This window comes from Typopeltis vanoorti, chromosome 2 (assembly GCF_054136105.1).
Source record: "Typopeltis vanoorti isolate ZY-2024b chromosome 2, IOZ_Tvanoo_1.0, whole genome shotgun sequence".
In the NCBI taxonomy this organism is placed as follows: domain Eukaryota; kingdom Metazoa; phylum Arthropoda; class Arachnida; order Uropygi; family Thelyphonidae; genus Typopeltis; species Typopeltis vanoorti.
In genome coordinates, this window is record NC_143550.1 from 27,658,930 (window position 1) to 27,686,725 (window position 27,796).

At 36.0% G+C, this 27,796-nt stretch overlaps 1 protein-coding gene across 1 annotated transcript in view; it reads left to right on the forward strand.

Moving 5' to 3' along the window:
* Nucleotides 1–18,294: 18,294 nt before the first annotated feature.
* The window catches only part of LOC150108895 (uncharacterized), a 115,107-nt gene continuing 105,605 nt past the window's right edge, over nt 18,295–27,796 (forward strand). The window contains exon 1 of the mRNA XM_090404156.1: nt 18,295–18,392. Within this exon, the coding sequence (XP_090260282.1) occupies nt 18,344–18,392 (49 nt within the window). The 5' untranslated portion in view covers nt 18,295–18,343. The remainder of the gene's footprint in view (nt 18,393–27,796) is intronic.

Genomic DNA, 27,796 nt, shown 5'->3' on the forward strand with positions numbered 1-27,796 from the left:
ATGATTCCTATCTCTAATGTTTATCACTGTCTTACCGTCGCAGCCTTGTGTCATTTCTACATGAGCAGCAGCTGTCAATTTTTTCCCCTTTTATTACACGAACTACAAACCCATGAAACCTGTTTCTCTTCCTCTTTCATTCCATTTGTCTCTATACACTGTAACAGCCTTCCTAACGAAGTGTTCCCAATAAATACAACAGTCAGCTTTTATGCGTTTTTTCAAGAAAAATATCAATAAGTTCCTTTAACTTTAAATTCCTTATCCTATATCTGTTTATTATATAGGGTAATAGAAACTGAATTCAGCTACTCCTTGTTAGAACAAAATTTGTTTTGATAGTATTAAAAGTGACTCGGTTGAATTTCCCCTTTGAAGAATAACATGAAAGTATTTTGTATAGGCATTGGTTGTTGAGAATCTTGAAGCTTGGTATATGTGGACAGTGCAAGGTTTGTCAAATGAATCTAAGAAATGGAATGTACTGTTGTGAGCAACCGTGAATAGAATTTGACTTAATTTAAAACAGCTAAGGCTGTTTTGAATTAAACCAAAACAACTAGGTCTGTGAGGCCATTGGGTTTTAACAAAGTAACTAAGCCTAATAGCCTTAGTCTTCGGTCATAATTTCAAACAGCCACGACCATATGAGACCGGTTAATTCACTCTCAATTGGGAGAGGTCATTTACGTATATATAGGACAAAGAGAGTAGTAATAGAATACACCTTGAACAAGCCTGCATTGTTGGGAAAGTCGGAGAGAAAGCAGTCTACCATGATTGCAGTGATTAAAAAAAATAAAAATCGATGCATATACTTTTGGAAAATATAAAATGATGATAACTTGCTGAGTAGGTTTCGATGCCAGATGCCATCAAATGCAATGGATTTAAATATTGTGTGCTAGGAGTTCTGCGATTTGTCTAGTGTTGTGGATCCATACTAATGGGCCTTCAGATAGTGGCGTTTTAAACCTTCATTATCTCAGAGTGGACTGAAGTTGAGGGCGGTGGTCAGTAGTTTAACGGTAGACAAATCATCTTTTTTTTTTTTTAATTAGCTGAGTATAGGCTTGGATTCATTAAATTAGTTTAATGGCAGACATATCACCTGTTCTTTTTTTAATTACCTGAGTATAGGCTTGGATTCCATGTAAGTAGATGCCAATTGAGTATAATAGTGCATAAACGATATAGAACGATCAGTTCTGGACCACATTTTAAGGACACGTGGGGAGATTCCATCAGAACCGAAATTCTTTGATCTTTCTAGCGAATGATCACAAGAGACACGTGGTACATGCTTTCTAGTATGGCAGGCAATGTTAATTTTGCCTTAGCCTTTTATATAGAAGTTGGAGGAGAAGGATGATGCCAGGAGGTTAGCTTTATCTTTAGGTGTTGCCGCTGTGCTATTTTGATGAATGTGAGGTAGAAGCACAGGTGAGCAGAAAATGTGCCTGATGGCCTTTGCAAACAGTATGTGTAAAGAAGTCGTACTTTTAAAAAAGAAAAAAAAAACAAATACGACTTCTAGTCTGCTCATTTGCCTTTTGAACTTTTTTTAATATTGATTCGGAGAAAACTTGGGACAGTTACTTTTATTGTACATCGACATAATAATGGCAATCGATAAAGGTTTCGTTTGAAAGTGGAGGATAAGGAAACCAAATTAACCCTTGAGACTTATTTAGACAAGTAATCATACTCGAAATGCCTGAAAAATTACTGATATGAATTTTAATGACACAGTCTTAGAAAAATTTTAGCAGTTATGGAGATTAAGTTTATATGACTTGGCAACAGTCACCCCCCCCCCTCCAGAATATTTTCATTTAGTAACAAAATAGTTAAATTGTAATCTGAATTTGTACATGAATTCGTACCAATAGTTCCTCTCTTCCCCATAACTTGACTTTCTTTGTACATGTTTGAAAATGCTTAAACCTTTTTATATAGATACTTGCATTCAGTGGCGCACCCAGGAAGGGGGACAAGGGCCCTGCCCCCCCACCAAAAAAAAGGAAAAAACACTAAAAAATTTTCCAAAAATTTTTTCCTAATTAAAATGATTTTTTTAAAATTTATATTGAGTCGTGTCTCCTATTTCTATACTACTTATGAATTAGCCGTCACATAAGGTGGAAATACCTATGGCTCTCAGGAATCACGGCTACTGTTGAACGCGAGGCGAACGATGTATTGCTCCGTCGGACCAAGCGCTACTTCGTTTGCCCGAGCCGGGCCAAAGGAGATCATGGGTATCATGTATTGGCGATCACTGCAGATGCTCAGTCATAGGTCGTATGCAATGCGTAGTATGTATTCTCAAATCATATACTTAACCCCCCTCTCCCAAGATTAAGTCTTGAGTGCTCGGCCCCCCTCCAAGATTAAATACTGAGTGCGCCATTGCTTGCATTAGTATTTCGTATGCCGTAAAGTAACCTAGCTGTACATTGGAAACTCATTTACGGTATAAAAGCGTTACGATGACCAATTTCCAGTGAGTCATGTAGGAAAAACCTACATCATAAAAGCTCTGAAATGGGACAACCAATCCTTCAGCAGTTGTAAATGATTGTTATCACGATTTACATATTTTCATTGGTACTGTAATGAGCCCTATTATCGCTATTTTTAGAGAGCATTTCCTTTGTATAAGAAGAGTTGCTCGAAGCGGAAGTTCTAGTAAGCACACTAACGCAAACTAAGAAATTACGCACAGTCACATCCTAGAAGGAACTTTTACCTGCACGTAATATACTGTTCAACAGGGGCGAATGCTGGTCTTGAAATTCACGCTTGCTCTTGTTATCATTCAGGGAATGAGAGATGTGATTGAAGTCTGATTAGCGGAATAATGAATTACTGACCATTTAAAACTATGTACAGGTAACCCTCGTATAACGCAGATGTTAGGTTCCGCAGAAATGCCGTGTTATATAAATCGCGTTATGCGAGTCTCAGATAACATAGAAAAAGTAGGGTTATATTCCGAAATCGTTTTTTTTTTTATTATATAAACAACAATGACATATAGTACAAAATATATACAGTATTTTTATTTAATTCAGGTAATTGATGTAAGTTAAGGAAACATATAAACTATGAAACAAATACATAGTATAAAAATTACAAATTGTACCTAAACTTCATTGCACATAATGCATAAATGTTTTAGGCAAAATAAAATAGTGCATATTTTAATCTTTCATAGCACGAGGATTTGAGGATTGGTTAATAAACACTGGTTTTGTCATGTAATCACCTGATGCATTACTACAAAACAGTAGAGTAATTCTATCTTTGGAAACTTTGAATGGAGCTGATCTTTCATTTTTCGAAATATAGGTGAGTTTTTCACTTTTTTCCTATATAACCCGGATTCATCCGCATTGAACACCTGGTCTACACTATAAATGTTTATAAACTTTGAGAGTTTTTTTGTTTAATAAGATTTCCATCTATAGCAATTTTCTTTTGAGGTGCAACTTCTATCGAAATCATTAGAGATTTTTCCATTAGAATATCGCGTACATTGCACTCATCGTTGACCCAGCAATAAACACTTTCTCGGATTTTATGTTCATTTTGTTTGATTGTTCGAATTGTTGATTCATTTAGATTCAAAGTCCCTGCAAAAACTCCTGGTTTTTTCCATTTTTCAATCGATCCAAGATTTTGAATATTTTTCTTCGAGAGAAATTAATTTTGTTTTCAATGTTGGTTTTTCCCTTTCGTTGCAGTTTGTGACCATTACTATAAAAATATTTTTTTACACAAAAAAGCAAGCATTACATATTGTATTTAACTCGCCAGAAAATAAAGTGCTCAGCTGAACACACTTATGGTTTTTAATGAACTTTCCTGGCAGAAACGAGGACAATTTTCAACAATAAACGTTTTATCCGGTAAACAATTGAGGTACATGCGTGCTAAAGGGTATTTCCCCTAATATAAATTCACTACTTAAAATTACATGCTGGATACAGGCAGACACAAATTTAACGAAGATAAAATTTGATTTTTAAGTCGCCCAGTGAAAAACATATGAAAAGATAAAGGGTTACTACAATTTGTAGACCGTGTTTTTATCGGAATCGTGTTGTATAAGTACGCGTTCAACAAGGGTCACTACAATTTTAGACCGCGTTGTATAAGTACTGCGTTATAGAAGGTTACATGTATTTAGCAATTTATGTACATTTAATCATACAAATACAACATTTATTTTACAAATGATATTCTATTTTTTATTTCAATTTAGCTACTTGAATACAAATTCTACCCCACGGTTCTTCTTTATGAACTGGTCTTAACATCGTCATTAAAAGTTGGTTGTAACTTAATTTTCCCAAGCAACACGCACTTGTAAAGGCTGACTGAAGCTCACTGGCTAGAGCTACTTTGACTGCGTATGGCCCGTGTTTAAGCAACGGGGTGAGATGACTTGGAGGGAGCGGAAATGGCTATGCGCGCGCATGAAATCACAGTACTGAAGCGAGGACCTGGATGCTCTCACAACCGAGCAAGCCAAGGTAGCTTGACTAGCGTAGGCCTTGCGATACACAACGCAAAGCTCAATTATTGCTGCGCAAGCTTAAAACGTCTTCTGTCTACAAAAACAAAAGCCTAAATGGAATGCTTATAAATGCATGCATTTATTAACATAAATATTACTCCTTTCTCAGTTAATTAGCTTGCGCAGCCAGCATGGAGAATTCGCCACTCCAGTTCAATTGCGTTACTTTATAATATACCATTATAAGGACAGTCTCTTTAGCTCCGATGGTTTTGACGAAGCTGTTGGTCTTTGAAGACCTGGATTCGAATGCCGTGTAGGATGCTAAGAACCTTTCTATCAAAATTTTCAGATTATGGCTAGTTAGATGGTTTCATTTTGTTAGATGCTGTCGAATACTATTGCGGGAGGGAAGAAGAGGAAGATAGAAAGCTAAAGGAAAGAGTGAAAAATAAAGTACACTTATAAAACAGTTATTTTGCCATTTTGCTGTTAAATGGGAGGATAATAAAAAATGTCCATTTTATTTTATAATCAACAGTGAATGTTCTAATATTAATCGAGTGCATATGAAGGTAGAAATCTTCTATATAAGTTACCTTGATGCTGCTATTCTTAAAATAATAATGGATACTTCTAAACCATCTAAGGTTCGACCTTAGATGGTTTTATTATGTTTTCTATTGTTGTTGTTGTTATTTTTGCTATTTTCTATTGTTGTTATTATTGGTGATGTTTTCTATTTGTTACTATTGTTATTTGGAAATTTAAATATAGCAGGGTTTTCCCCACAAGACCGTATATAACGAGCAGGAGCACACGCGATTAACATACATAATACACTGACCTCGTACGCAAATTCCTTTGACCGTGATCGAAGACTAAAAAATGCGAAATCTTATTGTATAAAACATGAATTAAGAATATAAGCCAGTTTATATTTTCCTTAATATCCAAATAGGCGAAGATTTAAATCTTAATGCGTACTTTGAAAAAAAAAATACTGATGTCAGATGTTTTATTTAATTTTCGACACATATTCAGGCTTTGAGAAGCTTTGTGACTGCAAACCAGGGGGTTTTCTTTTTTCCTCCTTTCTTTTAATAATAAAAAGACACGTATTATAAATTCCAGCCGGTATGCAAGCTCGTCCCAAGTATGGTTTTACAAATAAAAATACCCCGGTGGGATTTTGTTTTCTTTTACATTTTATAACCCAAATGATGAATCTCAGATTTTATGGTAATCCTATACAGAAGAGATTAAACATATAGTACATTAGTACTGTGGATGGGCGAAATTTGTGTGGAGAGAGAGAGAGAGAGAGAAGAAAAGGAACTTGTTGACATTAGATTTTTAGGAAGCGTTGATTGCATGCATTGCACTCTTTAGCTAAGAGGGAGGTGTGTTCCAAAAGACAGCAATATTAGGTAGGAATGAATGAACAGTAAAAAAAAAAAAAAAAAAAATTCATTCGAAGATTTTGAACTATGAAGGAATTTGAAGAGTACCTACACTTTAGAGATTTAGAAGAGTGGAGAAATTATGCATACACATTCTGATGACAGTGACTATGGAAATATTTGCAGAAAATGCCAGCAACAACTGGACGATTGTGTGAAAAAGGAAGGAATAAATCAGTGAGAGAGAGAGAGAGAGAGAGAATCATTAATCGGTACCAAATAGCTCTCTTCTGCACCGACTCAAGCGTTTTTAGTATATCTTTGGGATACTTAACCCCCCCCCCCCCCCAAAAAAAAGTGAGATCAATACACTAAGGTCGGAAGAATTTGTGACTTGTGCACATTTCACAGAAATGGTTGTTCAGAGATAAAATACAGCATTGGGAAATAAAGGGAATTTAATTTTATGGAAACTAACGATGTGCTATTTGTAATATGTTTGTCAAGAGTAAATTCCAGAGTAATTTCGGATCAAAGCAAGAATCTAATCTCGGGAGTCTCAGGACTCTACATTTTCACTCATGAAAAGTATTTCTTAAATATATTTATTATTTGTGTGCCAATAATTATAAATGAATGGCATGATTAAGGCAGAGTAAATTTTCAACTGAGTTTTCACGTTCAAATTTCTACGTTCTCGCGTCATCTTTTTTCATCTTCATTTTTAATAATTTCCAGATTCTTGCGTTTTGTACACAGTATTCTGAATGCCAATTGACGAACATTTCCTGGGTATAGGAACTAATCATAAATTTAAAATGTTTTCATTATCTGAATGAATAACAGTAGACAACGGGAAACCACCTTGTTCATAATCATCTCCCTAGTATGGTAGCATATATCTACTATTCCCACCAGCCATATGGCTGAGGAAACAGAATAGAACAGAACAGTAGCGAAATCTTATTTACAATACTGATCCGCTTATCCAGAGTAAGACTAAAATGATGATACGATTCCGTTGAGTCTAAGATTAGATATTTGCTTTCTTTTTTTTTTTTTCATATAAAAAGTAGCTTTAATATATTTGACGGGTTCCTTGGTAATACATAACTCTTCTTTGAAATTGATTCGCTTAATAAAAGAACGAGTGGCAGTTGTTCAAATGGAGATTTAATCCTCGGCTGCCTATCTAAATATAATCTCCAATTTTCTTCAGCTTTTTTTTTTTTTTTAAATACTAGGCGGTTCCGTATTTTCCCCGTCCCTTCTTTCAAATGTGTTCATGCGGGCTTACTAAATGCTTCATCATACCAATGGTACTCGATTTTACAAGAAGTCTGCTTGGGATAATAATTGTACTGATAACAACTGTTAAGTTCATTGAGGGATGGACTGAGTCCTTGAATCCTTATCCCTTTATCTGAGTTATTGTTTGTGGGTGGGGGTTTATTTGGTATTTTACTCGCTCTCTGTGAGGGTTTTGTATTTTTTCGGCTTTCTTTTGCGATGAAGGCTTTCGGACTTCTATGTTTGAAGTAGTCTCAGGGTTTGTAGTCAGCTGCTTCTCGAATTAGCTGATTTGGGTGGTTATCTGCGACTGTGAAGAATTTTTCTGCAATGTGGGGTCTGGATGTCTGGTAGTTTAGCTGAAGGTTTTTAATGAACCAGGGGGCGATTAGCGCCGTTCTTAGGCATTTGTTCTGGATCGTTTGTAGTCGTTGGATATTTCTTTTAGTTGTGTGTCCTCAGGCTGTTGAGGCGTAAGTTAGTTGAGGTCTTATTGCTGATTTGTGGAGGAGAATTTTGTTGTTTATGTTTAGGAGGCTGTTCCTATTCTGGAGTGGGTATACTGTAGCTGCGCTATGGTCTGGTTGGCCTTAGTAGAGACACTATCGATGTGCGTCTTGAAGTTTCAGCTTTTATCGAGCTGAACTCCTAGGTATTTGATTGATTTGTGCAAGGGGTAGTTTTTCCAAATTTGTATGGTTGTATTCGGTTCTGCTTTCCGTCTGGTGAATAGTACTGCGGAGCTTCTTTCTGGATTGATTGAAATGCGCCATTTGCTGTACCAATTCTCTAGTTCGTTGATTGCTGTCTGCAATTTGTTTATAGTTAGTTGTAGTCGTAGGGACCTGCTATGATGATCATGCCGTCGGCAGAGAGGTCGGTAACGGATGGGGGAGAGGAGAGACTTTTGGGGACTCCAGCCGCTATTCTTCTTTCAGTGGATCTAATTCTATTTATTTTTATCCTGATTTCCTTTCAGATATGGCTTGATGAGAACTAGTGGTAATGGGATTCCTACTTATAGCTTGTAAAGTAATCCATAATGATTACTTTAGATTCTGTCAAATGCCTGAGCTATGCCATAGAAGATTGCACCAGGGCGCTGGTTCCATTCGTATCCTTGGGTAACGTATTCTATGAATTTGTAGATTTGATGAGTTGTGGAGTGCTCTTTTCTAAAACCGAATTGTTCGTCGGATATGGCATGGTTGTTTTCTTCTGCCTCTTGGACCCGTGCAAGTATTGCGCGTAGGATTATCTTGCCTACGCATAACAGTAGGCTGATGGATCGATAGTTCTCTGGAAACCGTGTCTTTCTTTGGTTTTGGAATTAGGAAGACGTCTGTAAGATGCCTCCATTCTGGGTAGTGATTTAGCCGTAGGATGGCATTGGTGATGACTACTAAATGCATTAATACCTTTGCATGGGAGCAGCTTGAGCTTCTTGTTCGTAATTCCTTCTGGACCCGAGCCTTCTTGGTATTGAGTTTTCTTATAATTTGGTATATTTTTGCTGGAGATATGGGTTTGTTGATGGATTGGGGTTTGGCGTTCTGAGTTAATTTGCACATTTGGATGTGGATTTTTCTTTAAGTCTACCTGGGCATAATTGGGGCTGCATTGTTTTTCCAAGCTACCCGCAAATGCTTCTGCTTTTTCTCCATCTTCATCTTTATAGACTATTCCGTATGTACCTTTCATTGGATGGAGTGTGTTGTGCTTTGAGCGAAGCGACCTCATAACTTTCCATATTGACTGATCCTCTGTACTTAGGTGATGTATCTTGTTTTTCCAAAGTTGGTTTCGGTGGTCTTTTACTGCGTACGATTCCATAAGATTTTCTGTTCATTGTGGAGGTTTTGGCTTGTATTGTGGTTCTTGTGGAAGTTTACTGATCTGGGGTTGATTCTTTTGGTTCTGTGGGAATGCTGCACAGTCACTGTAATTTGCGGGGTGTGGGTCCCCTCAGTTTGCACACTTTGCTGGTTCTGTGCGTGGTTTTTGGCATTCTGTCGTAGTATGTTTTCCACCACATTTAACGCATTGGTATTCTGCTGTGTGTGGCCAAATATTTGGCATTCAGTCGTTGTTGACTTGTGTTTCAATGATTCAGTCTTTATGACTAAATCGTAGATAGTTTGGAAATCGTAGACGCGTTTCTGGTCCTTGCTGATTTCTACCAGAATTAGGGGGTATGGTGTTTTGTTGGCTCTGTGCATGAGGATGACCTTGACTAGTCTGAATCCATTGTTTTGGAAGTCTGACGTGACTTCTGTCGATAATGTTTCGGTTTCCCCTCTCTCTGAGCACTACTTTGAGGTTCTTCTCGCTGTTGAGTTCGAATATGTGGTAGGGTAGGTTGCTGTTATCAAAGAATTTGGTTAGTTTCTTGTAATCGGCTGAGGTTTTTGGTTGGATGCGAATTCTTTCTTCAGTGTTGTAGCCTTTCATAAATGTGATTTCTAATGTTCTGAGTGAGGTGACAACGGATATCCAGTGATTTTTGGCTCTTAGGATGACTGGGGTATTCTTTCTTTTGGATTTGTATCATTGCCAGCCTCCATTGCCATTAGTTTGGGTGTGTCTTTGGTAATGGAGATTTTCATTTTCTTTTTGATTGTTTGGAATTCTTCCTGTGTGTGTCTGCTGTATCCGGTAAAAGGTGGGCATTGATTTGAAATTTTGCCTCGTCCTTGGAGTTGGATAACTGGTCTGAGCGCTGTTGTTTAGTGCTATCGTGTTCTTGTGGTTTGGTTCTTCCAGATTGTCTTCTGTGGCGATTATGGGGGGTGGGGATGTCTCAGTTTTATTCTACTTGGCCAACTATTATTAAGTATCTTCCCATCTGCTAAATTCTTGATATACGTCGTCGAATTTAGTTTCGTTTAGTAGTTTTTCCATGTCTAACAGTGTTGTTATTAGTAGAGATCAGGAAAGTTTCTTACCTGTATTTGCCTCAATCGGCTATTTTGTACTGGTGTTAACCAATGTGATCTTTTCTAGAAAACAGTTTATTTCTCAAATCCCAAACTTAATTTGTTATCTTTTGTTTGCACTTATAATGCAAGTCACAATTCAATCATGCAAAATGTAATCAAATGACACGTCATTTCACATTATCAAATCCCGATACAATTCATATGACCCATACAATTACCTGATCTATGATCATCTATTAGAATTATCTGATCTGTTTCCTCATTGTTATCTGAATTATCTTAAAGTTTGTGAACTTCAGGTTGGTTTATTTTCATTTTGAAGCTAAAAAAAATTAATTATAAAATTAAAGAGCAAAATAATCATCTGTAAGTTTTAACTTGCGGCTAGTTATCAAATATGATTCAAATTTAAAATTAAAAAATAATTTCACCATACATAACAGCATGAAAGTGCGTTCTCTATTAGTAATGATTTTTTTTTTAATTTTCGTTAAATTAATGAACCACCTGATAACTGGTCATTCTAAGGACGAGCTGACTCGAAGCTAAGTGTAATAAAAATGTCTATTACTTCACATGTGGCTGTTTCGTTGAACTTGATTTATAGTAATGTAATAAGGTTATTGTATTATATTTAAAAGAAACGCAGATCAACGTATAAAATAACGAATGGCATTCTATTTAATGCAGTCATTAGTTTCATTAATTCGTAATAAAAATTTAATGATCGTCTATAATATCTGATCGCCTACGATGCAATAGTCATGTTGCTAAAATAAAAATTCTAATAAATTAGACACTTTTTTTTTCTGTTTCAGATTTGTAAATTTAAATTTATGAAAAGCCTCCAACTGTTTTTTCTGGGTATAAAGATTAGAAAAATTCTCGGGAATTTCATCCCCTGAGAGAAACCTTACCAAATGTCTATTGTCACTAAATTGTTTCACAAGATTTGCAAACATGCTGTTAAGAACAAAACTGAGTGGTAATTTTTTTTTTTCAGTCACAAATGTACATTATACAAGAAGCTGGGGGATTTTTCATTGTGTCTGATTACTTTTAGTAAACATTGAAAATCTTGAAGTAGAATTATGTGAATAATATATTTGTGTTGCGAACGATTGTTGAATTGTGTTAAACTTTGTACATATTTACAAGTGTGAGAAAAGATTTTTTTTTCTAGCAATAAGTCAAAAGAACTATCGATTTCGAGGTTTATTTCAAGGTTTCGGATGACAGTGAAATTTTTTCCCAAAACTGGCGGATGCAAACAGTTCACTTGCATTATCATTCTTTTAAGACTTCCTCATCTGTTCTAAATAATTCAAATTATCTAACTGTCATAACAAATAGAATGAGCAGCATTCCATTTGTTATGACAGTTCGTTGTCATAACAGAAGGCAATATAGAGTCAGCATTTGCGCTATACAACAACTATGCACTGGACTTGGGTAATGATACTGATCTGAGACTTATGTCTCTGTTCCAGTAGTAGATTTTTCATTGTAATAATGAGAAAGTGATCTGCATGTAAATCTCGCGGTTTTCCCTCCCTCGTGGTTTGAATTGAAGGTATACCGATTGAAGATACTGACCAGGATACCGATCTTTATCCTAGACATATGTCGGAATATCATTTGCACTGAATAGCATTAGCATCTTTTATACTGTCTCTTTTTTAATAATGAGAATCTAGGTATTTTGTTTTGTCACACACTGGGTATAATGCATTAAGGGACAAAGAGAAAAATCACGATGATTCAGAAACTGTATAATGAATTTTTTACAATTCGGTGAAAAGCTGTACAGTATGATATGAGATGTGAAATAAACACAAAAATTTCATATAAATAGTTTAATTCAGTAACGAATAGGTACGTGAAGACAGTGATCAAAATGAGATTGCCAAAGTGTCTCAATAAGGAATTTGGTCACTCCTTACAGAAAAACATTGTGATAGAGGAGATATTTATCCTAAAAGATGATGTTTTGCTTCATTGAGCGAAGCTCGCGGACCAGTATCTTCATGAAGAGACTATCGTATGTATGGGCTTGCTAGCCAGGTCTCCTGATCTTAATCCTATTGAGCATGGCTGGGATGCTCTTGGTAGACGTGTTACTCTTGTCCCTCCCCACAACATCCAGGGACTTGGATAGCTTTGCAAGAGCAATGGATGTTAATACTAACTGAGTTCCTGTGGTGGTGTAGGGACAGGAGCACGCAGACTACTGGTCGCCTAGTATACAGATCACCTTCGTGAATCATTCTGGCAGATAGCAGTATTCGTGTAGCCCACTTGAAGTCAGATCGTAGTTGATTTGGGGAAAAGTTTCATAATCGGAAATATCGGTCATCCACTGCGATTGTAGCTCGTGGCCTTCCTTTACTGTATCTCCAAGATGCTGTTTGTGACTGTTGGAATTGGTTCCAGTCTCTGAAGAATTGAGTAGGAGAGGAATTGGGAAATCATTTATGTACAGGGGGGAAAAGGATGGGTGAAAGTATAGAGCCTAATGCTCTCTAGTATTGACGGAGAAATCAAAAGCGAGAGGGCTGCCATCACACGTAATGAGAGAAAGGAATCTGGTCATCCAATTTCATAAGAAGAAAGCAAATCATCAGATGGTACTTTGCGGAGAGCAGACCAGTCTGTTAGAATAGATTAAATGTTCTAGATTTGTCGAGCGACCACGTGAGTTTCTCCAAAGGTGATTGCCGGGAGATCGGCTGTGGATCGAGAGTGGTGAAATACAATTAGTGAGCCTCCAGGTAGTAAAGAATTTGGCTGTTGAATTCGCCTGATTTTCGAGAGAACTAAAATGAAAGCAATTAGACGATAATTTGTTCCCTGAATTTTGTCACCTTTTTGGAATAAGTTGAACATGAGCTTGTTTTCGTGCTATAGAGCAGACGTTATTTGAATAAGAAAGTTTTGAAAATCGATATACGATTTTTCTTGGTATAGGTGTTAATTCTGGGAGCGCACAGCGTTTTCAGCATATTGGGAAGGATATCATTTGGACCAGATGATTTGTTATTGTCTAGATTATTCAGGATTCTTCTTACCCTCCCCTCCCCTCCCTTTCTCTCTCAAAAGTCTAGCAGTGGGCTATTCTTTGTAATGTAGTAGTTGTCACGTTTGTCTATGTAGAAGTTCTATGAAAAGCGTTATGCTAAAAAATCTGTGTTTCTTTGAGTGTTTGTACCATTGAAATGAGTAGGAGGGGGAAGCAGCGAAGAAAATAAGTATCTCTAGCAGAAGTTGCTCTCCCAGTAATGAATGCAGCTGCGAATATTACAACTGCATTTATTACTGTGTTCACCAGAAATGGTGAAGGAAAACCGAAATATAGCTCCACCTTTTTGCCGTACCAGATGTAAATTGTCTATCTTAAATCTGTCTATGGTAGCATCATCATTTAATAAATATATGGATGGACCGATGAGATTTTTAAAATTACATTTATTAATTGTCTGCATAACATTTTTGATAGTTTTATTTGAAACGAATGGGATGACGCGCTTTCAATGACATCACATCTTTTGAACTACTAGATTTATATACTCTTGTTCTAAATCTATTTGGAATGTCTGTAATAGCGTACTTTCTTTTGTAGTACACTTTATAGTAATATAGAATGCTTTCTCATTTCATTAGTATAATGATACTGTGACTAGTTAAAGACACAATGTTTTTATTTTTGGCTTATTCAGCTCACTTGTTGCATTTTGGTTTAGCGCATTAGAGGATTGGTGTTTCTTAGGGTGTTTTAAAAAAATAAAGTTAGAGTATGACACAAGCTCATTGTTAGTGAGAGCGTTCGTATCGCCTTTTTCTCATATGACTACGAGTAATCGTCGAATAATCGTCCTATAACTGCATACAGTGTAACTAGTTCTGCTTTCTAGGAGCGCTTGAAGAAATTCATTTACTCTTTAGCTGTTGTGTTGCACCAAACGTGTGCGAAACCTAGTGAGAAGAAATATTAGTTAGACTGTCCTATTTGAACACTATTTTCTTCTTCTTCTTTTAAGAAACAACAAAGAAACATTGAGTTACGAGCCGGGGACAGTGCCGGCTAAGTTATTTGTAGGAGGGGGTGGGGTAGTAATTTCAACGACAGTTTATTTCTCTTAAAGTCTAAGGTATTTTTTTCTCTTAAATCGCCTTTTCAAATGACTGAAAACAGTTGTTAACAACATTAACATTCGATTTTAATATCCATTCATGCAGTAATTTAGAGCCATTTTTAAGATCCATATATACATTCCCACCTATTCAGTAGTATTATTATTCTGTCCGAGATGATCAAAATGGATTTTGATTATTTATTTCGTATCTGTTTAATGTAACTAGTTATGTAACTGCATCTGTGCAATTTGCCATCTGTATTCATTTGGCGGCTTTGGAGAATAAATAAATACTACACTGCCCAGAACAGGCTAACAGGCTGCATGTTCGAATCCCTTCGTGGGTGTGAGTGTAGATGATTTATCATCCTCTGGTAAGATATCCCCTTCCCGAAAATTGGAGGGAGGCCTGAAGTGTGGCTTAAAAGTTCCTTGTTTAGTTTATAGCGCAAGATTATTGGACCACGTAAAAATTAATAAAAATATTGGTAAAAAAGATACAAAAAAAATTTTAGCACCTCGAGAGGTGCTAATATACTATAGGTTTACCTTTCATGGGAAAAGTTTTTAACAATATTTCCACGCTGTTGACTTTTTCCTTTTTGTTTATTTACTGTCAGTATATTTCTTGTTCTGGTGATTGAAGATGCATGTAGGCTGGCCAAACGTGTAGTCAGTCATATAACTGTATTAAATATTTACTGGAATGCAAAAAAAAATAATAAAATGTTTAGATCTCATTCGCAAATTCGAACATGCAGAACCTTTCTCGATATTAATCACTCGAAGTGATCATCCTTAAATTAGGTCAAACTTTTTAAAGTGGATGATTTTTTTTTTTTTGTGTGTGTGTGTGTGTGTGTGTGTGTGTATTATGGAGGGAAGGACAATGGTCTGTCGAGTAACGCAGAGCACCATTGTAATTTCATAGTTATCAGTTATCAATCGAAAGTACTGTTCTCTTTAATACGGTAGTCTGTTATGCATTTTTACCTAAAAACTGAGCAAACGTTTCGAACATAATGCTTCTACTTTGTGATGTGGCATCGTTTTAAATGCCCCCCCCCCCTCTCTCTCTCTCTCACACACACACACAGACACAGCATTTCCAACTCTCATGTACGCCATCATTTAAAGATGATTCCCCATACGCCAATGCCATTTTACGAACTACGAGCACTGTGCTCACTAAGGCAGTGCATAACATTTTCCGTTCGGAACTTATAAACAGGTGTTTCGCTCTACTTGGACGCTACTACCGCACCTTAATTCTTTCTGACCTATCAACTTTCTCAGCGCTTGTTAATAGTTCTTATTCAAGAACATGTCCTTGAATTAAACTCGACTCGAGGCGTGTATTCCCTCCGTGTTGATTGCAGCACTTTTAGTTTTTAATTTTAATATTGAGCATCTTTCACTACGTTTCGATTAATAATTATATTTTAGGAATTTTTTTTATTCTTTGAAATTAAATTGGTTTTAATTTGTTAAAACTAAATTTATTTATTTATTTAAATGAATGTTCCGTTATGATTTCATATCTTGATCTCAGTCTTAATTTGCTGATTATAGCACATTGTTATGGGAGGGGGGAAATAAAAATAGGATACTACCAGTGGGCGTATATACAATGTTACGTTATCAAAAACAAATTCAGAAAAGTCAGCTTAGAAATGTGGTATCTTTTTTAACATTCTTAAAAATCCATTAAAATGAATCAAAAATTTCCTGAATACAGTCCATTTATTAATTTTGCTTAATAATGATTTGATTTCAAATGGTTATTGTGGGTATTTATTACATCCATTGTTAAAGTTACTAGCATCAGAAATTACTACATGACACTTCCAAGGATTCATTGCAGGAGGGCACTTTATAGTGCCCCGCACACACACAACGCTCTATCCACCATCCTATACATTATACCATCTGTTGCCCACTAATAGCATTTGTGTGTTATTTTGCTGATTTGCCTGCAAATCAGAAAAATGTGTGATGACAAATCCTGCTATCCTAGAATGGGATCGGCTAACTTGCCTTTAGTTGAAACAGCCCATATGAAGAGTTCTCTTCATGACGAGAATCGAACTCGAGTTTTTCCTAGGCGAAGGGTGCAATATTCCATCGTTCTTCCAACTCCGGTAGAGATGCGCTAAATAAAGAGACATTTTATTTACATTATGACAATGATGAAAGGGAGTATTATTATGAAAATCATATTATGAAAGGGTATCTTGAGGATCAGTCATAGTGGTCCAAAACTGAAATCATTTAAGGATGATTTCTAATTCGAAAGTAAGTGTTCCTCATTTTCACTCGTGTGTATACGCGAATGTGTCATCCAGTAATCGTTTAAAGTTGAAACTTCAGAAGAATCGATATACAGGTTAGACGCTGGATAGCAATCCAAATTAGATTATTAGCAATGCTGTGTTCTAATTAGGAGATGCTGAAAACAGTTTTGCTATGATCCCATGATGTTAGCAAAACTGTGTTCTCAGAGCTGCTTAAACGTTGGGTTACACCTTAAAAAAGTAGGCAGAAAAGAGACGCCTTGCCTTTTAAAGAGCCATGACACTTCCAAGTTAGCTGATTGTTATTTGATTCATGGAGAGCAAAGTGGGGGAGAGAGTTCGGAAGCGAGAAAATGACGTTGAATAATCGAAGAAGCAGGGCTAGATTTGGGACGATGAGAACTAAATGATTAATATCTGCTTTGCTGCTTCCTGGTAACTTGAACATTATCCTTTATCCCGCCCTTTTCTTTCATCCGAAATCTCTCCTTATTTTTTCAGTTTCCAATCGTTATTCTCCCGCATTCATACACCAATCAAATTCCGTCATCTAACATCGGTAGTCATCAAAACTAAGCAGGATGCCTGGTATTCCCTTTTAAAATGCTATCTAGTATTTTGGGCAAGCCGCCCTGAATACGGTTTTGTTACATGATCATTGTCATATCTTGAGACTCGTAATTTCCAATGTAGTCTGTTTGTTATAATCCCTTGCGTTTTTCATTTATTCTGTGCATAAAGCTATTGAAATAGGCTTTATTTAATTAGATATGTTGGTTGAGGGGGGGGATGAATGCGGATTGTTCTTCCTATCTCTGCATTATATTAGGCAGAACGAAAAAACCAAATACAGTTTAGCAATACTTTTCAGATAAATTGTAGGATATGCTATGTTTATATCAAATGGTCACGTCTGATTGACAATTTTGAGGGACGGTAAGCTCCCCCCCCACCAATTTACGCTGATTAATTTAGCCTCGCTTGTGAAAAGACCCGTAAAATATCATCAAATGAGATCCGAACTCTAGTCTCCGCTTTACAAGTGACGCATGACATCATTTCATCACAATGCGAGGGCAGATTTCAAAATTTTTTTTTCCAAGCGTAGTAGCAGATGATCAATATGGGACAGTGACATCAGATTTATGTGCTTTTCTATTTAGTATGTGGACATTTGCAAGTGACAGAATGTTTCGAAAGAAAATAAGAATGAACAGAATAATGTTTATAATACGATGCGATGTGACCCTAATAGTCAACGGTACACGGGACGAGGTAGCACACACCTTGAGAGTACTAAACAGTTAATATTGTCTCAGTATGTTGAGGGAAAGACAATGCTATTACGAGTGGTTCTTCTGAAAATGACGATAATCTCCGCTCCTCTCTTCCTGTCTTGGTTGAGATGCTCGTTAAATATCTATTATCGTTGTTTCTTTCAAACACCCCACAAACCAACATAACTCGAGGACATTACATAATAATTTTAGGCGAAGTCATACAAAAGGTCAACTAATGTTTTTCCATCGTGCGGCCTAGTGGTGACCTGGCTTTTCACCGGCTGTGAAGAAACTTCCTGTCCGTCTAATAGAAAAGAGTAAAAGTGAGGTCACAGCTACCGACCTTGGAGACAGTGCGTGTCGCATGCTCGCTACGACTCCGTTCTGTGCAAGTGGGTGGAGCAAAAATATATTTTTACTAGAGAGGAGCTTGTTGGTGACTATTCATTTAGTTGAAAGCACCAAGAAACATTTCCAGGATGGGAACATCAGAAACTCTGCTTTTTACTCTTGTCCTAATGTGTGGAGGTAAGTTGCTACAGCATTTAAACAGGGACAGTTCAGTTTCTTTTTCGGGAAATTGTTAAATATTGAGAGATTTGAATTAATAGCAATCGATTGTGTTTATTATCCAGTAATAGTAACATTTATTTTTACATGAAAAGTTTGTATTTCTTCCTGGTGCATGCAAAATTATCCTAGATCTGTTACTTGTCTTGCGTTTCTGTAAGATTTCATGAGAGCGTTCCTCATTATATATAAACCCTAAAAAATGCGAATGCCTACGGACCGAAGATTTTTTGTTCTATTAAACTGTTTTCTTTCTTTTTTCTCTTGGACAAATTCCCGAATTCTGTAAACAGTCGTATACTTTGCATTGATCGACATTATTATTTTTTTTCTTTCACTTCAGCGATAGTAATCCCACCATACAGTATAAAGTACACCATATTTTTCTACATTTTCTGTAATTTCTGTTTGGAATGATTGCACTTTGTTCTTATTTTTTCGTAGTTTTAAGTCCTCATGAAAGAACATTTGCATTATTTCTTTGGCTTATTATTTTTTTTCTGTAATGCATTATTCGGACTCTTAGTCGATAGGAACTGCGAGAACAATCTTCTCGTATGCTTTTGTAGATAATTAGCACAGTGCTGCCTTGTTTTTCGCAGTGATAATTGAGTATATGCACATTCTGTTTTTAGGTTTTAATGAAATGTCATAAAAGGTCTAGAAACCGATAGATATTGATTCTGTGAATAGGTCAGAAAAACTCAGATACCCTGGTTTAAAGACCAAACTTAATCTTTTTCACAACATTGGCACAAACATTTTTTTTTTGTCGATCTTGTTAAACCTCTAGCACATTCAACAATTGTGTGGGCTAAGGTTAAATAACCCGGTAATACTTAACTGCTCGGTAGACCAAACACGTAAGTTACTTGCTACTGTCGCGCACAGTGTGATGAAAAATTGTCCAGTGTGAATATGTGTGGGAAAGACTCGATCCGAATCCTGTTGGTAGCAAAATGGAACACACGCCATTTAAAATATTACACTGTATATTTCAAAAACATTGCGAAGACTTGCAAACTTTACCTACTACAAACATTCTGCTGAGTAAAGTGAATTGATCGCAAAAGTGGCGCACTCAGGATTTAATCTTGGAGGGGACCAAGCTCTCAGGATTTAACCCTGAGGGGGGGGGTTTGAGTAGACGATTTGAGAATACACATTACACATCGCATACGACCCATGACTGAGCATCTGCAGTGATCGCTAATTCATAAGTAGGATAGAAATAGAAGACATGACACAACATAAATAAAAAAAAAAGAATTTTAATTAGGAAAAGATTTTTGGAAATTTTCTAGTGCTTTTTCCTTTTCTTTGGGGGGGATGTCCCGGTCCCTTGCACCCCCCCCCCCTCTGGGTGCGCCACTGGATCGCAACAATGCATTGTTGTCATGGCAGCGAACTTCTTTCCTCTGACAAGTACTCTGATAAGCACCTAACATTAGAGTATTTTTTGAAATAGACAAATTAATAACTTGTTGGTCACCATTGTCTAGTAACATTTCGAGATTCATAAAATTTGCCCATGATTACGTTATCATCTCCCTGCTCCTGCATTTAGTCTTGTCCCAAAGATGCTATGTGGGATGATTCCATCTGTTGGACGGCTATGACAATTATGAACATTAGTATTATACAACTGGATGCTTAAGATTGCTTTTTATGAGAAGAGTATAATGCACTGAAACATGAGCTATAGAGTATTTAAAAAAAAGGCAAAAAAAATTGCTAGAGTTCAGGTACAACGAAGTTGTCAAAAATATCAGTATACAACACATAAATGTTTGACATTACAAGCGGTTGAAGTACGTTGGGCAAAATTCCTGCTTCCAGGAGGGAAGATTCAAGATACGTTCTGAATCAATACCTTTCTAGCAGATCTACTTTTCCATTGTTCCACCGACCATGAGCGATGGGAAACGCAAAACTTCGAAAACTATTTGGCGCCGTGGGATGTTCACGAACTTCGATTTGACTATTAAATAGAAATTGACCTCTTATGTCATCGCGTATGTTACTTACGTGAGGTGCCACTGGTCACTATATTGTGTGTGTTAGTGTGCGTACACACACACACACACACACACATACTATTCGTGAGCTCCCAATGCCTACATGGCTGAGCGGTTTTGCCACTCCTCACTCCAGGAAAGCGACGAGTTAAATTTTCATCTGTCTTCTTCGCCTTTTCATAATGATTTGGGAGTTGATCTTAATCAAAAATTCAATAACGAAAGAAAATTCTATTTTCATTCTTTATGAATAGTGACACATTGTATATCATGTCTGTGGGTTGGTGTGCTCAATGACCTTCTGTCCTGTTTTGCGTGAACAACCCACTTACTATAAGTTGAAAATGGCTATCTTACTTTCATTTGAGAAAAAAAAAAACTTTAGAAATGTTTCTGCTTTACCACGAGGTTTGAACTTTTTGAATACAAATAATGATATATTTTAAAATACGGTTTAACGCATGTAAAGGAAATTAGAGTTTTTAAGTTATCTATATTTCGCTCACTGTAACATGAGCACCATTCAGGGAAAGAGCAACACAATTGGTTACAGCATTCAAAATACGAATATATTAATGAGCCAGACAGCATGTGCGCGTCCGGTATCTCTGTCGCGGCTGGGTGAGCAGAAAACACAATTTTTAATTTTCAAGGAGCCAGGTAAGGTATAGTTTTGTAATTTAAAATAAATACAAATTATGACCATTTTCTGGCTATTACTTCCCCAGACTTAGAGATAGGCATGTAGTCTGTTTAATTGAGATTAGAATGATGACTTAGTGTTTCATACGTTTCGAGGAAACGATCGAATTTAAATCTGCTATAGTGTAATACCTTTCTGTCTGATTCCAGTGAACTCTCTCTAGTGTCGATAGCACGAGAAGAAAGTCCTAAACCTTTTGATTCTAAAAATCTTACGTAATCTTGATGTTCTTCGATTCTGATCCTAGCAGAACTGCCAGTCTGTCCAAAATAGCAAAGTCGACACGAACAGGGTACTTAATAGGTAAGGAGACAATTTATTTTTAGTAGGCAGCTGGCGCTGTTTTGGTAGTGTTCAGATTATATTTGCAGAGAATCTTCGCTGTTTGTTCAGAAGTCTCTTTTAGGTGGATATGGAAATCCTCTTCACATTAAATTATATGTCTGAAGAATGATTTTCTTAATGGCGCGGTCCCTTTATATCCACTAGATAAAGTGATTCGCATTTTATTTAATTCTTCTGATAGAAGGATATCTGAAGAACAAATTGTACTTGCTCTGTGTATAAGACTTTTGATAATACCTGTCTTGTGTGAAGGATAAAGATGAATGGATATACCTATCAGTAAATGAAGGCTTCCTGTAAATGGAATTTAAATTGACTATAGAGTTACGGATTACCAAGGTATCCAAGAAGGTACGGCTGTTGTTCAATTCACGTTCGGTAATCAACTTGATGCGGTTGTGTAAGAAGTTTATTATATCCAAAGACTGAAGTAATTTTGTTTCAGAGTGGGTTGCAGATTGCAAATATATCAACAAAACGTAGCGAGATACGAGGTTGAAGGAAAATTGAGTTAGTCCAGATGCTCCAAGAAGTAAACAGCCATAGCAAGTGAGATAGGACTGCCCATAGCCATTCTTTCCATTTGTTGATACAATTTGTTCTGCGGTGTGAAGTTTCCTGCATTTGATAGTAAATTTAAATAATGTAAGAACGTCCTCAGGAAAATCCTCATAAGAAAACTGAACAGTTTCTTGGAGAGCTTTATTTCTAAATAGACACCACATCAAAAGAGTCCATAATTTCAAAGTCCAGCAAACGAATTTTTAAGTTTCTCTTTAAAGTCAGTACTGTTTTTAATGTTAGCGTTGGTATAGTAATTCTACAAGAAATATTGTTTTAATTTACAGGAAGCCTTCCTTCATTGGTAGGTATATCCATCCAGCCTCACATCATTATCTTTCACACAAGACAGGTTTTATCAAGTCTTGTACATAGAGTACGGATAATTTGTTCTTTGGACACCCTTCTGCCAGAAGAATTCAATAAAATATGAACCAATTTGTCTAATGGATATGAAGAAATCACCATCCAGGAAATTGATACTTATCATCCTTCAGCCAGACTACAATTCAATTCAAAGAGGATTTCATTATATTCCCCCTCCTTAACCACCTTACCGGCCATTAAAGATCAAATACGCATCCTCAAAAGCTGCGTATCCATCATAAATTTCAATGTAATATCAATGGTATTACAATTTTGATATGCACTTCGCATCCATGGAAATGTGGACGTATACATACGTCCTGGCCTGTAGCGTGGTTAAAGGAACTTCTGAAAAAAAAAAGGAGGAAGGATTTTTCGCAAATACAATCTGTACATTACCAAGTCAACACGAAGGCTACCCTCTTTCTTACCATCTACTAAAGAGAAATTGCCTCCACTATCCTTGTCTGGTATCTATCAAGTCTCCTGTTCATGTCGATCTGTCTATTTTGGACATCCTGTCAGTTCTGCCAGATCAGAGTCAAAAGAACATCAAGATTACATTCTGATTTCTATAATCAGAGGATTCACGCATTGCATCTCATGCCATACACAATAGACAGCTCATTGGAATCAAATTTTACACTGCAGTAGATTTCAATGCGATCGTATTTTCCCTAAAACGAATGTATGAAACACCACGTCATCATCATCTTGATCTTAATCGAACAGACTGCATACCTGTCTTCAAGATAGGAGAGTAATAGCCATAAACTATTAATTTTATTATTATTACTTTTTTAATTACAAAAGTATACCTTACCTAGCTCCTTGGAACTTAAATAGTATTGTCTCTTGCTCACTCAGTTGTGTTCGAGACACACGGAAATATACTCATGCTTTTCGACTCATTCTTGTGTTCATTTTTTAATGCTGTAACCAACTTTTTTTCTCTCTCTCCCTGAATGATGTTCATAAACAGTGAGCGAAATATATAAAGTTGTAGAAGAAATTAGAATTTATTTACATGTGTTAAACAGTTTTTTGAAGTATATCATTATGTCTACCACACATTTTTCTATAAAACCGCGTCCATTTTCTGACCGTGCTAATGGAGAAGAGTCTTTATGTTCATTCTATGGTAGAATTTTCTCGATTCCTAAATGAAGTAGGACGAAATTTAGGATCTCGACAGAGGCGAAAAGGTGTTTTCGGTAGGAAAAAACTGAAGTCATGTATGAGTTTTCCACTCGCTAAGTAAACTAGCTTGCGAACACATTTAATTGGTAGACATAAATACATTAACGCATCGGCGTTCGAAATACATTGTAAATACAAAATCATCTATTTGTATATCTGAAGAATGATTTTCTTAATGGCCCGGTGCCTTTATATCATTATGACGCTTAGGCTACAATTTTTAGAATAAAAAAAATCGCCCCAAAGGTAGTAGGCGAATTCTACTGGCGCTAACGTTTCGAAACCGGGAATAGCCAGATTCCACCCTTAACCAATCAGATAACTGGCCCATAGCTATAAACTGTGATTTTAATTGACATTAGGTGAACAGAATATGAAAGACAACTGCCGTTATCTGGTGGTCCTTAATTTTATGTGTTATGTTCTTAAATAGTGAGTTCTACAGTCAGTTTTCTTGATCCGTGGATTTTTTTTTTTTTTTTTTAAAGACTTTTCCCGGAATACAACTGTACTTGCTTTTGCCAGAGATCGACTAACTTGGACCAGTCGATGAAAGGTTAATAAAAGTTCCTCCAGTCGTCCATTAGAATCAAAATAGAACATTTTTTTCTTCTAGCGGCCCAGTGCATTGGATGCAAACGTCATTTTGACAGGGCTACACAGGCCTTTTAGAATTGTAAGAAATTTTTGAAATGTCCAGAATAAATTACATTAGAACGGTACACGTAACGTATCTCTACTTCGTTCAGAAGAATTTGCAAAAGGGTAGTATGGTCATAGTAATCTGACATATTACTATACTGATGGATTTGCAGCGTATTGTTTTGGAGTGAGTAGTATACTAAAAGCATAAATATTTGTGCATTATATATTATTACTGCAATAAATATTATTGCAGTAATAATATATAATGGATGTCGTTAATTCTGGATTTATTTTAAATTTCGGGTTCCCCGAAATAGCTCCTCGCCCCTTTTCTAAAAAAAAGAGCTCGAAAACTCGTGGTAATAATATAGTCATAGCTATATAACTTTCTTATGAAAAGTTAATTATCCATATATACACCTACGCAGATGGAATTTCAGTCTGAGGTCATTCCAACATAGGTCTTATCATTAGCGAAGTAATTGCTGTGTACAAGCGAATCATAGCCACGATTTGCAATTCTTAATCTTTAGTATAATTGCTAAGAGTATGTGATTAGTGCACATCCGGTTTAAGACACTTAGAAATGTAAAATTGTTTCCGTCTCTCTCAGAAGTCCAGAGTCTGTCAACGTATATAACTAACCGTAATCATTTCATATCAATCATTTCCTACCTACGCATGTAATTATATGATTAATCATACGACGTTTTCAGCTCTATCACACTGGAAGTATGTAGGAGGAAAATTTAAATGTTTAATCGAAACGAAAGATGTTCAATTAATTTTTTCATATTATGTTTTTTTTTTCTCTCCTAACATAGAAAGTTATAATGCCAATTCTCACTTTCTATGTTATAACTGAGTAATATATTAAGAAATTTTACAGTGCGGTTTAATAAAAAAATAAATAAATCTGATATTAAGATTCCTGTTTAAACAAGAATCTTGATATTAGATTTATTTTTAGGGACACATTGGCGCTCGAAACGTGAAAGAAAAAAATAACTTGAAACTTTTTCCTAGACTTGTATCAAGTGACTTGAATGAGCCTATTTTCCAGTTGCTTTTTGGTGTGTTCAAAATTGAATAATCGCTTCGTCTACAGTACGGGATTAAATTTTACCATTATCGACATATTTTAATAAATGTGAAAAATATTTCAAATTGATAAAACTATTGAATGAAAATCTTTTGATTTTGCTCGAATAAGCAAATAGCTAGGACTTGACGTACGAATACGGAACCCCTCATATAGTGGAATTACATTGTTGGTCAGATCTAGACTTTTTGCATTTGGGTTGTGAAATATGAAAACAAAAAATAGTGACATCACGGGGGGGGGGGGACCCTCAGCGCAGAAGAACGATGACTTTCCTTTGATTGGAAAGATGATTGTTCTAATTCCGTCTAGCTGTGAGAGAGAGAGAAAAGGAGACTATTTAGCTGAAAGAGGAATTAGAATTTTACCCCCCTTGGAAACTTCCGAAACCATATGCAATTAACAAATCTACTTGATTACAAACGAAAGATAATACGAAAAAGTAATAAAAATAATGACAAACAACTTTGCCAAGACGTATCATTAGGATTTCGCGCCCCAGCGGTTTTTTCGCTGCAGGGAATTAAACATTTATTTCATATGCAGCCATTCAGCATGCGATGCGAAAGTTTTTGTATCCTGGAATAGTAACCTACAAGGTATGTTACAAGGACACAAGGATTTGTTTACATACCGATCCCGATTCATGTTATTTACAGTTAATGATGCAAGTAGACCGCCAAGCTTCCAATCCTTGCAACATGAGCTGCTGATATTGTACATAGGTGCTGCTGTCATGTGGTAATGGAAAATAACTAAAGATCATATCAATTATGAAGAATACGGGAATTTTGCATTGGAAAAGTTGCATATTTATATCAATCACTATGCATGAAATATACGGAAACGAATATTATTATTATATAAAGTCTATTTATCAGGGAATTGTATCATAAAGTTCATTTGACAGTACTTCACATTTCAGACATAAGGATCCTTTCATCAGACAAACTATTTTTAGGTTTGCATGGCGCAATTTTTGCCGAGGAAGAGGATGGGAAGATTTTATTCATTACACAAATAGCGTGGCGGTGGAAGAATCTCCAGTAAGTCAAGTTCCCCTTTTTTTTATGGGGGATTAACCAAGTGAAGTCCTGTGCATATTTTAAAGTTAACTGAGTGATCGAGTTTCTTGATCTCCTATTAAGATTTTGGAGTCAGGTAAGAAAGCAGCTACATTTTGGTTCACGCATGGTAAAACGATATACCGATAAAAACCAACAGGCGATTTCTTACTCTGAAACCATTAAACCGTTAGCAACACGGTTTTATATGGATCCGAAATTCCCCATTCCTTCACCCTCAAAATACACTTACATGCATCATGTCTGACTCCAAAAAGGAAAAGATTCCGCAAGACATAATTAACATATCTTATTTGAAATATCGCAAATCTGCGAGTCAAAATTATTTAACACAGAGGAAACGATTTGATAATAAATGCATTCTTGACTCTTTAGACTTCAGGGTGCAGAAAAAGAACTTCATTTGTCAAGGAATATCTTAACATTCCCGTTCAATTATTGAAGAATTTTTTTCACAGCTTTTCTAAACTGAGGTTTAGTTACCGATTGCTAAAGGAAATGACAGGATTTTACTTCTAGAAACTAGATTTTTCTCATTAAGCAGATCGCTTCACGGCGTTGTTTTGTTGCAAAGTGCATTTTCGTCTACCCGCACTAATATTCCTTCCACTGTTAACGAAGTAATGCAAAAATAAATTAAAAAAAAACAAACATAAAATTGACAAAAATTGGAAAAAAAAAACTCAGCCCCTCCCTCTACAGTGCATGTTTACTATAGGGTTAGTAATAACCTTTCATGGATGGTAACTACATAAAAGAAAAAAGTGAAGTCCATGAACAAATAAGCAAGTATTCTGTTTGCGAAATCCTAACTTCAAGCTAGTAACGAGTTTAATTCGCCTCTCTTTGATGTGTTGTCATACATATTGTAAATTCTATAATTTTATTTATGTCTAATTTTGGGTACTAATGCCCAATTGTATTCAAAATTGAAATGACTCGACAAATTTTAAAAATCCTGAATATCAATTGAGTTCCAATTCAATGTGGAATTAGTAGTAGCAATTTACTTTGTAATAAAAATCCATTTGAAGCATACTAAATACCAAATGCTATTTCATTTTGGGAATCCGCCTGGCTGAGCTTTGCTATATGTAATTTGTAAAGGTTGTATCACTAAATGTTTACACGGAAGTAAAAAATATGGCTCGACAAAATTTAGTAAGGATCCAAACTACGAAATTTAAGTCGTTTATTTCAATCACAGTCCAGAAGTAACTTGCGTACAAACGGATAATATGAATCTAATGCTGATTCATCCTACGAAAAGCATCGAAGATATTTTACTCCCCCTTCCCCCCAAAAAGCAAATTTTCAGAAATTATTCATTTCTCGGA